Below are 14,857 nucleotides of genomic sequence, written 5' to 3'. Positions count from 1 at the left end.
TCAATTAATTATTCTAACATCTCAAAATTTTAACTTTGAGAGTCAAAAGTTTGGTGTATTATCTCATAATTTTACGTACTACTCTTAGGGCTGAATATCAACACTGCTCTTCAGATTCAATTTGATGATTCTTGATGATTCAGTTTCATCAGATAAACACAAATGAGAACTTAAATTTTGTCTACATTCATAAGGTGAACACCACTGTTGTTTCCTTGAATATAAAATTGTATAAAGTGCACAACTAATTAAAGTGTCCACAACGTTTGCAGTTTTAAAACAAGGGTTTATTGTCGTTGCAAGTGCAAAACAACTAAAATAAAAAACATTTTTAGGCTTAAATGTACAAAACAGTAGAGCAACAATAATACAAAAAAACAACAAAAAAAACAGCAGTGAGTCCACATCGACTGTAACTCTTTCTGTTTCTGAGACTGTGGTGACTCAGGATGGTTCAAACAGCAGCTACTGTATCACTGACATTGCTTTTTAACTTAAAGTAACCTTTTTGTGCACGTTGCAATTAAAACATTTTCCACAAAGCAGACATTTTATCACATCATACAACCCTGACAGTACCACTTACAACAATTAGCCACATAACATTTAGTGCAGATGTACATGTTTACTAAGAAAAAAGCGCAAATGCAAAGACCAGTCTTGGGATTTTAAGAATCAATAATCAGGTCATTCAAATAAAAACTGAGATTATTTTGAAATTTTTTTTATCCAACCCAACTCGCAATTTTGACCTAGAATCTCATAGTTTTGATTTAGCATCTTGTAATTTTAGTATTGTTATTTTAAACATTACTAATATTTTTTATCTTTGTGTTTTTTCCTGACAGAAACAAACTTCCACACACTTGTGTAACTTTTCTAGTAACAAACATTTTTTGGTAGAAAAATATACAACACAGATTTACAAAATATTTTAAAAAGTGCAATTGTTCCTCAATTATCAGATTCAGTACGGGGGCACACATGGTGGCCAATCAGATTCCAGGGTCTGGATATGCAAGAGTGGTTTATACACACATACATCTCCATCTCTCTTTCACACACAGCTCATTCGTCTCACTTCTTCTTTTTTAGTGATTATCATCCACCTTCACATATGTGCCAGTGAGATACTTAAGGTAGCCATCTTCCTCTTCCTCCACATCCTCCTCCCTGGCTGCAGCAGCTGCAGCCACCACAGGAGTCGGCAGGTAGACGTTTCCCTTTCTCCCCCCAGAGTCCGTCTGTGGCTCCACAGAGGCAGCCACAGCAGCGGCAGCCTCCAGGCCCTGGTTGATGTAGCTGGCCTCCTGGCTGGCCTCCAGGACCGGAAGCTCCGACAGAAGACCTTTCAGTGTCTCGCCCAGTTCCCCGAAGCCAGGCCTCCGGTTCGGCTCCTTATCCCAGCAGCTCTGCATGACTTCATAACTGTGGGGTGAGATGGAGGCAGGGAGAGGTATATGTAATTAGAAATACTGTAGATATAAAGCATCAGACCCTATAGCAGTGGGTTAAAACAAAGCCGTGTCTATGTGGAACCATTCTTTACACAGTCTAAATCTGAAAAAGGCACATTTTTTTTGAAGATAAAATGTGTTTTTGACTCTCTCCTAAACCTTTCGTATTTATTTTGTGACCAAATCTCTGCATGTGCAAAACATTAGTATGAACATTATGTAAAACCTGAAGAAGTTGGTATGAAAAATGGAAGATAAATGAGGTCACTAGAACACAATTAAAATAAAACACATAATAAACATAATAGTGAGTCAAAACTGAACTTAACAGACAAATTTAAGAATTAGAGGTAGTTGTTAAAATAGGTATAAATATTGGACTATGTCATACTGCAATCACTGGTAATACCTCAATTAAAAGTCACTATAACTGACTGAAATGACAGCTTGGCAACAAAGTACCAATTCTATCTGATTTGTCTGGTTTCCATGTTATTGAAATGGTACAAAATCTATGTTATATATATATATATATATATATATATATAACATATTTTCAGAATACACTTCTGAAAATACACCTCCATCGTTCTGTTCAGGTTTAGAAAACTCATCCAAATAGAGAGCAGTGAACTCACAGTTTCTGGTCGCACTCCTCAGGCAGTTTGAGCCTGAGTCCAGAATGCAGCAGGTCCAGCAGCTCGTGGTTATGGACCCCAGGATAGGGAGTCCTCCCCCGGGACACGATCTCCCACATGGTCACCCCGAATGACCACTGAGGGCACAAGGATGATGAAATCAAAATTTGACATACTCTTATGTAAATATTCAGACGTTCAGTAAATGCTATAATAGAGGCTGAACTCACCACGTCACTTTTGGTGGTGTACACAGACTCCGACAGGCTCTCCATGGCCAGCCACTTGATCGGCACACGGACGGCTACTTTCTGACGATAATAATTGCTGCTGTAGATTTTCTTGGACAAACCGAAGTCAGCCACAGACACCCTGAGGTCATCGCCCAGCCTGTGGTCATATATATATATATATATATAAAATAGTTCTGAACAGTGCATTTGCATGAGAATCACAGGTAAGGCAGTGATCTCTAGGCTCAGATCAAAGAACAAAGAGAGCTCTGTCGCACTATTTTTTATATTTTGCCCCACAGTCTCCCCTGAGGCCCTCAGCCTGTGTCACTGCTTCCTTTCAAGATACAAACCATGGTTGAATACCAATAACTGAGGACAGAGACACAGTCAGATAGGAACAAGGACGCCTTGATTTGAAGCTCCCTGTGCTCTAATGGTTCTTCCCCTCAGTGTCTCCCTCTGATGGACTCACATGCAGTTGCGTGCAGCCAAGTCCCTGTGAAGAAACCCCTGCGAGCTCAGGTAGTTCATCCCTGCGGCAATGTCGATCATGAAGCGCAGGAGACTCTGATGGGGCACAAACTGGAGGAGAGGGTAAAGAAGTGTGTGTTCTGTCATTTCTTTTAAATTTGTGGACACATAAATGCGCGGCATGTTGTGAGTATTTCTTTATTTTCAGTTTTCATCTTAGAGGTTGCGGGCCGGAGCGGACACCTCCTCTGGCCTGCTTGCGATGGCACAAGACTGGGAACTGAAAGTCGACTTGGGAAGCGACTGAAGTTCCCAGAAACTGCTGCCACAACAACGCTAAGGTCAGACATGGTGCTGATCTCAGAAGTTTCCGAGCAGATCATCCTATTAGAACTCGCCGTTCCCTGGGAGGACCGCGCTGAGGAGGCCAATAAGAGGAAGAAGGTAAAGCACGCTAAGCTAGTGGAAGAATGCCAAAGCAGCGGGTGGTGAGCACGGTGCATTGGATGCAGAGGGTTCACAGTGAAGTCCCTCTGCGGGGGCCTACGACATGCTGGGCATCGCAGGGGCCAGGAGGCAAATCAAGTCGGCCAACTGAGGCAGCAGAAGTTGCTTCAAGGTGACTGTGGATCAGGAGAGGAGAGCTGGTGGGTGAGGTAGTGCCGCCTAGAATACAAGCCAGGGCTCGGTCGACCTCGGCTGGGTTGCCTGGATGAGGGTGTCTGATGTTTAAAGATCCAAAACACCCAGGAAACATCAGCTGATGATGTGTCAATGATCTTATTTAGTCACATTTAGACAATCGCTAGATTAAAAAATACTGCCCCCTCAGTAATCCTGACAATGTAATGTCATCCAACATCGCCCTCTGTTGACCAAAGCACGAACTCCTAATTACACATTCACCAAAACATTTGGATTCAATGTCAGTATTGATATAAAGACAAGATTCCATAGCATCTGGCCAGTAGCTGTACAGATATCGGGTTTACAAGCTGTTTGTCTGTCCGATAAGACCATAGTTATAATAGTTTTTTTTTATGTTGTCTACCATGAGGGAGTGAATCAATCTTCTCTGGGTTCCAGGGGTCAAATGTCAGTGTCCTAGTGTGTATCCGTCTGGTATGTTAGCATGTGCAGGCTGCATCTCACCATAGGAATATCACCATAGCGTGTAGCAATGAGGAAGCGGCGCAGGTCTCCATGTTTCAGGTAGGGCAGGATGACCAGAGGAACAGGCAGAGGAGAGTCCTGCTCTCTCTGTAGAGTGACCCCTGCAGGACACACACACTCATTTCACTCACAAGCTTCTGCTGCAGTAGAGACAAAGCTAAGCTAAGTGATATAATAACGGTGAAATTTAGATTTTTTTTTTTTATGTTTGAGTTTTCAAAATAATTAAGTTATGACTTTAGAAGTTACCTGAGCAAAACTGTTCACCTGAGTTGCAAATGAATAAGTTTTGCCAAAATACCACATTGGTACGGTGGCCCTGAGAGCTCAAAGCACTGTGACTTAGAAAACACATGCAAACTGACAAAACACAAACAACTTCAGAAAACATCTTCATCAGTTTGACAACACGTGAGCTGCAAACACTCACCTGGTAGAGCGCGTAGTCCCAACCCAATCAGCCCGGGTTCAAGTCCAACCTGTGGCCCTTTGCTGCATCTCTCTCTCTCTCTCTCTCTCTCTCTCTCTCTCTCTCTCTCTCTCTCTCTCTCTCTCTCTCTCTCTCTCTCTCTCTCTCTCTCTCTCTCTCTCTCTCTCTCTCTCTCTCTCTCTCTCTCTCTCTCTCTCTATCAAATTTAAGGCAAGAGATAACTTCCCAAGAAAAAAGTGATGAACTGCTGGGACGCACTTGTTGTTCAATGCCCAATTGTGACATTGAACAAGTCCATCCCAGCCAGGTGCAACACTTTTTAGTGTCCCCCTGGAAACACAGCGTTGTGTTGTGAGTTTTTGCAGCTCATGTGATGTCAAACTGATGAAGATGCTTTGTGAAGTTTTTTTGTGTTTTGTCTGTTTGCATGTGTTTTCTTAAGTAGCAGTGCTTTGAGCTCTCAGGGCCACCGTAGAAGCCTTAATTTACCTGCTAATCTACGCTCTAATCCTCATGTACAATCATAACCTTGGGGCGGAGGGCCAAACAGTGTAGATAGAAGAGGCATAAATGTGTTTCCTAAGCAGAGTTGCAGGGCTAAAGCTCAGAGACAGAGGAAAGTGATATATAGGGTGATATAACTTACCCAGAAGTTTGACCACATTTTCATGATCAAAGTTCTTCATGATCTCTGCCTCTCTCAAGAACTCATGCAAGTCTTCCTGCTGATGGATTCCCACTAGGTGCATACGACAGAGAAAAAATAAGAAAAAGAAGAAAAGGCACGGTTCTGAAACAGAGTGGACGTTATCATTTTGTACACACCTCTCATCGTCTTCACAGCCACCTTGATGTCCACGCCTTCCTCCGGCGTAAAAACTCCTTCATAGACTGAGCCGAACTCTCCTGGAGAACAGGAAAGACGACTGACTGTTATCACTCACTGTCACCTCCAAACAAAACAAAACCGTTTATCATTGAGCAACCTTTTCTTTGATACTCTGAGGCCGCGTGAGAAATGATTCACTCATTCATTATTCAAACATTAGTACTTCTGATGACAGTTTGTTTGTAACTATAGGTTCTTTCCAGTTGCCACAAAACAGTCACTATTGAGGTCATTGCGGTGGTTATAGTGACAGGTGCTGGGTTAGCACAGTTTGTTGTTTCCTGCTCTTCATGCATTGTGGGATGTGGTCTAGAGTGAGATCAGGCTTATTTGAGAATTTGCGCAGCATCATAAAAAGTCACATGCATCAAATTTTGGACGATATAGTGACTATGAATTATTTCTTATCTTGTTCCCAGACAAACCTTCATATTTCTCTACTCTGTAAAGCAAGAAGCCAAAAAAGAGCATCAGTCAGCAGTGTGTGTTTCACAACAGAACACTGATATGACCCAGCCTTTCTCTCCAGACCTTGTACATCTTGTTTCTCAAACTGTCTACGAGTAACCGCAAAGATGACCACAAAGCTGACTAGGGAGTATTGTGTGTGTGTTGTTTTCAATATTAAAAACATGTGAAAGTAAAGTGTGCACATAAGAACAATGGAGTTTACAGTTCAGGTTTCACCATTTACATCAAAAATGATCAGCGGTACATTTGAAAGGGAAAGTGGATGAAGCTAACCTGAGCTACATTTCACCAGCTGTCAGTATATTAGCACAGACAACGGACAAGATCGTGAAACAGTGGTTTAAAACCGGTTCATTGTTCTAATGTCGTCACCTCGACTGAGACTAGTTTGATGACACCCAGTGTTCAAAGGTGTTTGAATTTTGATGCTACATAAGTAGTGTGAGGCTCAGGTGTTACCTCACATTAAAACTCTGTCCCAGGTGACATTCTTCTGTTCAAGCTCAACACAGTACTACTGAAGTACTTTTATTTTAATGGGTAAATCTTTGGTCTATCAAGTTTGAGAAACATTACTATTATTACTATGGTTAAGGTTAGAACTGAAAAACTTGGTTAAGGTTAAGGAATCATTGTGGTTGCAGTGAGACTGGACTCGGACTGCGACAGGACCTGAGCTCGTGTTTTTTGCACCACTCCGACCTTCACACCCTCACTTCTGCTTTATTAAACGAACAGCACACGACTTTTTGCAGCGATGCTAAACATTGGCACTGAACATTAATCATGCACTGCAGAATCTCCCTTTGTACGCTGGGCTGATTCGTTAAATCAGGTACAGGAAGGGTTGGTGCTGATGTGTGAGCAGAAGAGACGGGTGTCATTCCTCTCCAGGAAGAGTTAGTAAAACTGTTGCATCATGAGGCTAAACCAGGATTACTGATGAGGAGCCATGAACTGACCTTTGCCAAGCTCCTTGCCCAGGGTCAACATGTTTCTCTCCACCAGGACCTCCTTCAGACTGGCCAGCAGCCTGTCACTGAGCCCCTCCAACAACTGGGCCACACCCCCTCCCACTGAAACACAAAGAATTCACTTTCCAAATGTGATAAAGAATGAGGAGGAACCTGCATGCATGTAGGCAACATTTCAACTGAGGCTGGTCGTCCTCTGAACATGAAGGACACCAGGTAACGGATTGTAGCCTCCTACTGTAGTAAAACTCAGGCAGAGCTGAAATGAGCCAAACAAACATCCAATTCAGACTAAAAATGCTTCGCTATTTCACCAAACATTAACTTTAACAGCAACATAGCTGAGGGTGGTGACTGTTTGTTGTGACATCAGAAAGTTACAGAAGTCCTGACGGCTCATTTTAAGGCTCAGTTTCTGAATGATAAAAGTACTGGCTCATTACTGTCGAGGAATATGACACTTACTGTCGTCCTGCTGAGCTGCAGCCTCCTCCACCACCTCTGGACGTCGGTAGGAAAATTCAGCGTTTACTGGAAAAAGCTCCACAAGTTCTTGGTCTGACCTGTAAGAAAATGATCATGTTCATATTATTAAAAGTAAAATTGTCGTCATGTTTCCCATAGATATGAGAATATAAGGAATTAAATTAAACTTTCCCAAAACTGCGAATCAAAGAATCAGAGGTGGAAGGATCTTTTACCGGAGTTTAGTGTATTTCCGGCGCAGGACGCACACAGCTATGGGGATGACAGCCATCAGCACTAGGCTACCAAATAAAACACCAATTGTCAGTGTCAGTATGGAGAAGCGTCTCTGTTGTCGAGGAGCTGGTGTTACTTCTTCCTGTGAGATGTTCGGGCCTGGGGTCACAGGGATCACCACAGGAGGCTCCTTCCCTGTAAGAAACAAGTGAGTCATGTGACACCGAAATTAAGTAATGTTGACATTTTATTAACTTTAATAAATAGACAACATCCCCCCCATAGCGTTTTCATGTGGTATTAATGTTAGAACCACTGTTGCAAAGAAGAATATAGCACCTTTCACCACCGCTCATTTTAGAAAGGTCACCATCAGGAAAAGTGTTTGTTCAGATCAAATAGACAGTGAATTGTTGCTTCTGGCTGCTAATGTTAATAATATTCATCAGGTTGACATTGTGTAAATAGACAACTGTTTAACACAATCACCACAATAATCTAATGAAGTGACGGGGCTAATGCAGCTCACAGGTGATGTTCTCAGGTTCTGCAAGCTGTAATGAGCGCACCTTTAAAACAAGCTTATGTAGCTTTTGCAGAGTGGCAATTACAGGACAATTAGCACAGACTCAGACATGTCGGTTACACAGCAATATCTATGAATTTGCTGATACTAGCTGAAATTAGCCTCTATATGCCACTGGTCATACTAGACCAAATAAAACTGTAGCAACCAAAACCCCCAGTCAGGCTTACATACATCTGTGAATGGTCACTGTGGCAGTGGATGCAAGTGTCGCCCCCTGCAGGCTGGATATATCATTGGAGGCTTGCACTGACAGCCTGTAGCCGGAGTGCGGGTTCACTCCTGTGATGCTGACCGATGTGTTGGTCAGCCCCCGAGAGTCAGGAAGGAACATCACGCCGCCCCCACACGCCTCCCACCCGCTGCCGGCCTCTGCTTCCTTCTCACACCTCACATGATACATCACTTCCTGTCTCCCTCCCCGGTCCAGAGGAGGATCCCACGTCACTGTCAGCACTGAGTCATTGTGATGGTGGGCTGTGAGGTTCACAGGAGCAGAGGGCGGCTCTGCAGGGTTCAGGACAGGGAAGCAAAAACAACATCCAGTCAATATGTGTTATATAGATATACAGACAGAAGGAAGCAGTTTTACAACAAACACATTAATACAATCTGCATAACATCCATGATATATGACTGACAAAGCCATCTCCCTTAAATTTAATAAAACTAGTTTTAACAGCGGGATGACACCTGTTGATTCCCAGTAAACCCAGTCAGTGTCTTACTGGTGCAGCTGTGGACATGAGGTTCAGTCGGCAGGCGGCTGAAACCCTGCAGACAGTCACATGTCTCCGATCCCTCCACGTGCGTCCTGGTGTTGGCGGGGCACTGCCGGCATCCTGCGCTGTCATTGGCTGGTTTGTAGTAGCCCATCCTACACGCTGGAGAAGCAGAAGTAGTCATTGTCTCTTTCACACCACTGATCCTGCTGGAGTTTGTCGCACTAATGACAGGATCTGACCACACGGCCATTACGTTTGCTGTCTATGGTCACGGTCCTACGGAGATGAATATTTTCTAAGACCCCCCTAACCTGGCTGGATTACCATCTGGACACATCTGGCAGCTGCCCTGGGATGGTTAGACGCTCAGAGCTCCCTGGATGCCAGCTGATTTTTGGCAGCTTAAGTAATTGCAAATTTGTTTCTACCCTAGTCTTTTGTGACACTGCCTAAAAACTACCCATAACCATAACCAGTTCTCTAGGCGGCACTGTAGCAAAACACTTGGGTCCTAGAACGGAGGAATTAGGACTCCAGTCCTGAAAGTCCTGGTGCTGCAGAAACATGTTCTTGGATTTGTCAGGGACTTTGCATCACCACATCTGAAACCGGTCCTGAACAAAGACTGTAAATAAAGATGGACGTAGCCTCTGTGACGTCACTCGCGGGTTTCTCAAGAGCGGTTTTGAAGCTCAGAGCGAGCTGCTCCACCGCCGTCTTGGCAGTGTCTGACTCTGCCGCTAACTCCCAGCAAATCAGATAATGTACAAAGAGGAAGGGCGTGTGTGGAGCTGAGACTTCGGTGCATGACCGTGCGTGGTTTTCGTTGTCATAATGGTTCCAAGGAAAATTTGAATAACTCGATGTCCAGGCCAAAACCCTGGAACAGCAAAACAGTCCGTATGTAGTGTAGCTTCCTGGTTACATATCTCACTGGCAAAACAGAGGAAACATGAAATTGTGGATAATGTGTTGTGGGACACGCACAGGAAGCAGGTCAAAAAAATGTAATAAAACGAAGGAAGCGGTAAATGGCAAAGAGGAAGTGAAAGTTGTGGCTCATTGTGTAGGAGAAGTCACAGTATTTTGGTATTTTGAGAAGTATTTTGATTAAAATACTGAGAGAGATAAGTCAGTGGTGGACTGATCGGTTTAGTATCGGTGTCGCCTCCACTCAATCATTTATTGGCCTGTTTTTCTAACTGTGGGGTTTTGATAGTTATTCTGACCAAAGTCAAACCATCAGGTGTTTTCCTGCGGTGCTTTCATTTATATACATTTTATATTAGTGGAATCCATGTCTTGTTATGCAGAGATGTGAAGTTGTAAATAGAATAGTGATGACTTTTGCAGAGATAATGGACAGAAATAAGTAAAGTTATAGATATTATTTTTCAGTGAGGCCCGAGCAAATTATAACTTGGTAGAAAAGCACAGCAACTCTGAACAAATGATATTAAGGATATTAAGGATATTAAGGATATTAAGAGTAGCTTAAACAGAAAACAAAACAACGGCTGAAACCAGAGGCATCCAGTTAAGCAAGTGGAAGGACACAATTACTGAATTACTCAATAAAATGGAGATAATAAATCACAGGATTAGGAATTTAGCAAAACTATTTGATAGAGGTGGAAAAGGTTATAAAGTTATTTTTCCTTCTGTTCTTTCCTGAGAAATGACGACTTGAAGACAATGCAATTTAACAAATAAAGAGTATAAAAACAGAAATTGTGATTATAGGCAGGATGGCAGATTACCTTTGATAGAGACCTGTTACTACTGTGTTTTTTACTTTATAATATACTGTAGATACAGTTAAAAAGCACCATTGGAGGTGGAGATGCAGCAAACCAAAGATAAAAGAAGATGAGCGGTTATCAACAAAGCTAACACATTACATATTACATGTGTGAAGTAGCTGTGAAAAGTGAAAAGTGAAGAATCATGTCTCCATACCTTGACAGGCGTCGCCCACGAGTTGATGCCCGGGTCGACAGGTGCAGCCCCCCTGCAGCGGCCCCCACACCCCGTCCAGACCACACGTTCTGACCGGCGGAGAAACCTCCACAGCTCCCTTCACACAGGAACCAGTCCGAGGCCCGGACCCGGCCCCGGTCCCCCCAAACGAGGCCAGGTGAGCCATGACGTCAGGACACCTCCTGTAGTACAGTCTGATGGAGGTTAACAACACACACGTTCCTGAGTAGGAGAACGTGACCCGGAAGTGTCTGTGGCTGACGGAGCCCAGGCTCAGGGCCGAGCTGCGGTTCAGGTAGCTGAGGATTTGTTTTGGCGGGAGTTTGTCGGGGAACCGCTTTGAAGTCTGCAGCTCCACAGCTCCCCAATCCTGAAACCTCGGGGGGCGCGTGTCTGTGTCGAGAAGGTGAACTCGCAGTGGGTGGAGCTCACCAGAGGGCTCTTCTTCTAAGGCAAACGCGACGTCCATCAGTAGATAGCGGGCGTCATTACGCTCCATCAACGGGCTCAAAATATTTCTTGTTATTCTTTTCCCGCAAGCCTGGAGCACAGGTGCCAGACCCTCGGTACCAACGCTCAGCTGGAACTCACTCCACTGGAGCGATGGGAGAGAGAAGCGCGGTTACAAAAGTGACGCAGAAGAAAATCTCTTCAAATTCTCTGAGCACTTTTTATCTTAATGATAACGACCCAACATTCAGGCCTGAACTGAGGACAGGAGTAAGAAGCTCTTCTTCTTCTTTTGTTTTTTTGTTCTTTACTTGTCACTTTGCATCACAAAAACAAGTGTGACAGGAAGGGTTCATATAGTGGACAGCAAATGACAGTAAATGACAACAAAAACAATAAACATATGGTATGGGACTATGGTGTGTGTGTGTGTGTGTGTGTGTGTGTGTGTGTGTGTGTGTGTGATGTATCTGTCTTTTGTGAAAAGGAAAGTATAGTGGACATTAATGATAGTATAATAATCGTAAGGAGAATCTAATGAGAATAAGATAAAATTCAAAAATGAATAATATATGATATCCTGTCAATGTGTGGTGGTGTTACTGAATAGTATGTATTATTTTAATTTAATCATTCAAATCATGTTATAATAATATAATATAGATTATTATATGACATAACAATTGTAATATAACAACATGAGGTTAAGAAGTGATGGGTGTTGAGGTTGTACTGTGGAGGAGAGCAAAACTGTGAGAAACAAAATTGTGGAACTTTAAAGCCTTAAAGTAATAATGTACACATAATATGACAGTCAGAGTTTTAACTTCCTGGTTTTTCATATACTGTAATAGCTGAATAACATTTAAAATTCATATTTCATATTTAAAATTACATTTTTACTGCCTAATGTAACCTCACCTAAACCAACCTAATTATTATCCTGTAAATTGAATAAGACATGTTTACACTGAAGATGAGCTACATGCAGCTTCCAGATGAAAATCTTCACCTTCCAAAATTCAATATTATGGCTCAAAATGTGACAAATTAAGTCATTAATAATAATATTATTATATCATTATATTAATAATGAAGTCAAGGAGTTATTAGGAACCTGTTCCTTCATTACTGTCATTACACAGTCAAAAAATGAAGAAAAAAAACAAACAATTAAAACAATATTACTCAGCAATTAATTTTCCCTGTACATGATGCAAGCCTTATTATAAAATAAAAACTTACTTCTTGGCTTGGGGTGGAAGTCCATCCCAGTCTGGTCTGTTTGTCAGAGATGAAAATCTCCGCTAAACACAGGAGACGAGATAAAATCAGTTATTCTGCTGAATCATGCTGGACTTTCTTTTACAGACGTGACTGAACAGTGACAGAGTGAGTGAGAAACACGTCATTTCAAGCGGCTTAGAAAAAGTAGACCTGTAAATTAAAGCTGCATTAATTCAGCATGAGGCTGTTCCTGATTCCACATTAACTCCCCAAACATCTTCATCTATTTTGTTTTCATCAGGGTGTAGTCTGAGGTCATTTCCTCTTTTGTAAGAAACAGGAAGTGCAGGCTAATTATCACCACCCTGACAGTTTCAACAAAAACTGAATATTTACAAGTTTTGTAAGAGCAGAGTTCATGGCAGAGCTGTTGCATTGGATTGCATTATATGGTACAGATTTACCTAATGAAGTGATTTCTCTTTTAAAGTCACATGAATAGCTGATGGTTGTAATGCAGAGAAACCAGTAACAACTTCAGAACAAACCAGATGGATAGTAAGAAACACTGCACGGGTCTTTTTATGAGCTTTTAAAAGAAGTCAATATAGTTGAACCGATACTATGATTTCTTTTCTTTCTTTTTTTTATCATAGTATCAGTTCTCAAGTTGCCTATAATTGGTTCCAGACAGACAACAATGTGTAGAAATAGGAACTGTTAAATCTGAATCTTTTTGAACTGTAAAAGGTGTCCCACAAGACTCAGTCCTAGGTCCTGCTCTGTTCTCTTTTCTGTTCATTTCCTTAATTCATTTATTTATTTATTGAGTAGGCATTAAAAATAGGAATTGTAAAAAGAATTTATAAATGAACAATTAATTTTTCAGTAAATACTTCAGATTTAAAAATGGATTTACAAAAACAGCATAAAAAACTCTAACATTAAATAAACTAAACCATTTATATGCTTTAAGCTTCTCCTTTCAGCTGCTCTGTGACACTCTGGCTTCAGTGCTGGTAAAACCAGGCTAAACAATTCCAATTGGCCGTGGGATGTAACAAGCTCTCTAATTGGTTGGGGAGCTAACCAGTCATATCATATGGATTTTACCAGAACCGAAGGCCCAGAGATTCACAGAAAGGCTAACAGGAGATGCTAATCGACTAAGCTAATCAATTAGCTACTAGGAAAAGGAAAAGCAGCTGGAAAAAGGAAATGGAATCTGAAGTGGTAATCCAGGAATATATTCCCATTTTTAAAATGCCTTTTCAAATAGTTTTTTCACAATGGTTTTGATTTCTCTCATTATATTTTTTGTTTTAAGGTTACAAATTTGCAGTAGTTTGATATGTTTTAAAGTGATATTTCATTGCAATAGTTTTTACATCAACTCATGACATGGTTTTACAATTTTATACAATGTTTTACTTTGTACAGTTGGATTCTATCAGCCCATACGTTTAACATGATGTTCACTGGGGCTGAACCTCAGAGTGCAGGTGAGAAATTGAAAATAAAGTGCTGTTAAATACAGTCTTGAGGTACTTTACTTGAGGGACTTTTACTTATTTTTATAAGCCACTGACTCATTAACTCACTCAGAGGATCTGAACGTGTCTTCTTCCTCTTCCTTTTGCACAACATGAAATCACGCTCCACATACAGAAATGTAATCTATGACATATATGTTCCTATATTTAGAGTGATGTTGTTGTGAAGTTTATAACATATGAAATACCCATAATAAAATGGGTATATGTACATATATTAAAGTATATATGATGAATTTTAATATGGCATAACATGCTGCGACGATATATGTTAAGGATATATATTTAACTTATATATGCAAGTTTATTTAAACATCTTATATATAAAATATATAATATAAAATATCTACATGTTTATGTATGGTTTTTTAATTAATTTCTCGTTAATTTTAAACATATTGATCTTCACATTCTGGGAAAGTGGTCTCAGACTTTTGGACTCTACTGTTTATAATATCAACATATACTGACAGGCTTTGAGATGGATATATATTATGTAACATATATCTAGAATAATCAGTAGGCATACATACATAAACCATCATTTCCTGGAGCACTTCCCGTTAACCACTGGAAAGTGCCTCGGAGTTTAAAAATAAAATATCATTACAGCAGCATCTTCATTTTTTTTTCAACAACTTTTTTTCCATCCTGAATGTAAAACACCTGAACACTCACCGTCCTCTGCCTGTGTGTCACAGCCAGTTTCCCACATCCACAGTAAGATGAAAGTGGTCCAGACGAACCTCAGCTTACCGGTCCACAAAGCCATGGTTTAAACCGGCTTCAGGTCTGGATCGTAATCCAAAGCTGCTGCTTCCATCTGAGCTGCTCAGCTCTGAGCATTTACATCCACAATGACTCCTCACAGGAATGTTGTAATCAAACTTGTGAC

The 14,857-nt window shown here is 41.3% G+C and overlaps 1 protein-coding gene across 1 annotated transcript; it reads right to left on the bottom strand.

The window, feature by feature from the left end:
* Nucleotides 1-265: 265 nt before the first annotated feature.
* si:ch73-40a2.1 (tyrosine-protein kinase receptor TYRO3) lies at nucleotides 266-14,857 on the bottom strand. Its single transcript, XM_056369721.1, has 15 exons — nucleotides 14,641-14,857; nucleotides 12,428-12,489; nucleotides 10,712-11,327; nucleotides 8,756-8,911; nucleotides 8,202-8,534; nucleotides 7,441-7,636; nucleotides 7,205-7,302; nucleotides 6,728-6,841; nucleotides 5,231-5,311; nucleotides 5,052-5,144; nucleotides 3,955-4,076; nucleotides 2,804-2,913; nucleotides 2,326-2,485; nucleotides 2,096-2,232; nucleotides 266-1,428 (listed from the first exon to the last, which is right to left on the bottom strand). The coding sequence occupies exons 1-15, from the start codon at nucleotides 14,732-14,734 to the stop codon at nucleotides 1,092-1,094; spliced, it is 2,709 nt and encodes a 902-aa protein (XP_056225696.1). The 5' UTR covers nucleotides 14,735-14,857; the 3' UTR covers nucleotides 266-1,091.

The sequence above is a fragment of the Seriola aureovittata genome, chromosome 23, assembly GCF_021018895.1.
Source record: "Seriola aureovittata isolate HTS-2021-v1 ecotype China chromosome 23, ASM2101889v1, whole genome shotgun sequence".
Classification (NCBI taxonomy): Eukaryota; Metazoa; Chordata; class Actinopteri; order Carangiformes; family Carangidae; genus Seriola; species Seriola aureovittata.
The sequence above is the reverse complement of the archived record's forward strand: the minus strand, read 5'-3'. Positions and strand labels throughout refer to the sequence as shown.

Coding starts and splice junctions, on each gene's coding strand:
- si:ch73-40a2.1 (XM_056369721.1), bottom strand. CDS start 14,734: ATGGCTTTGTGGACCGGTAAGCTGAGGTTCGTCTGGACCACTTTCATC. Junction 12,490..14,640: donor TGACACACAGGCAGAGGACG/GTGAGTGTTCAG, acceptor TCCTGTGTTTAG/CGGAGATTTTCATCTCTGAC. Junction 2,486..2,803: donor TTGGCTGCACGCAACTGCAT/GTGAGTCCATCA, acceptor ATATGACCACAG/GCTGGGCGATGACCTCAGGG.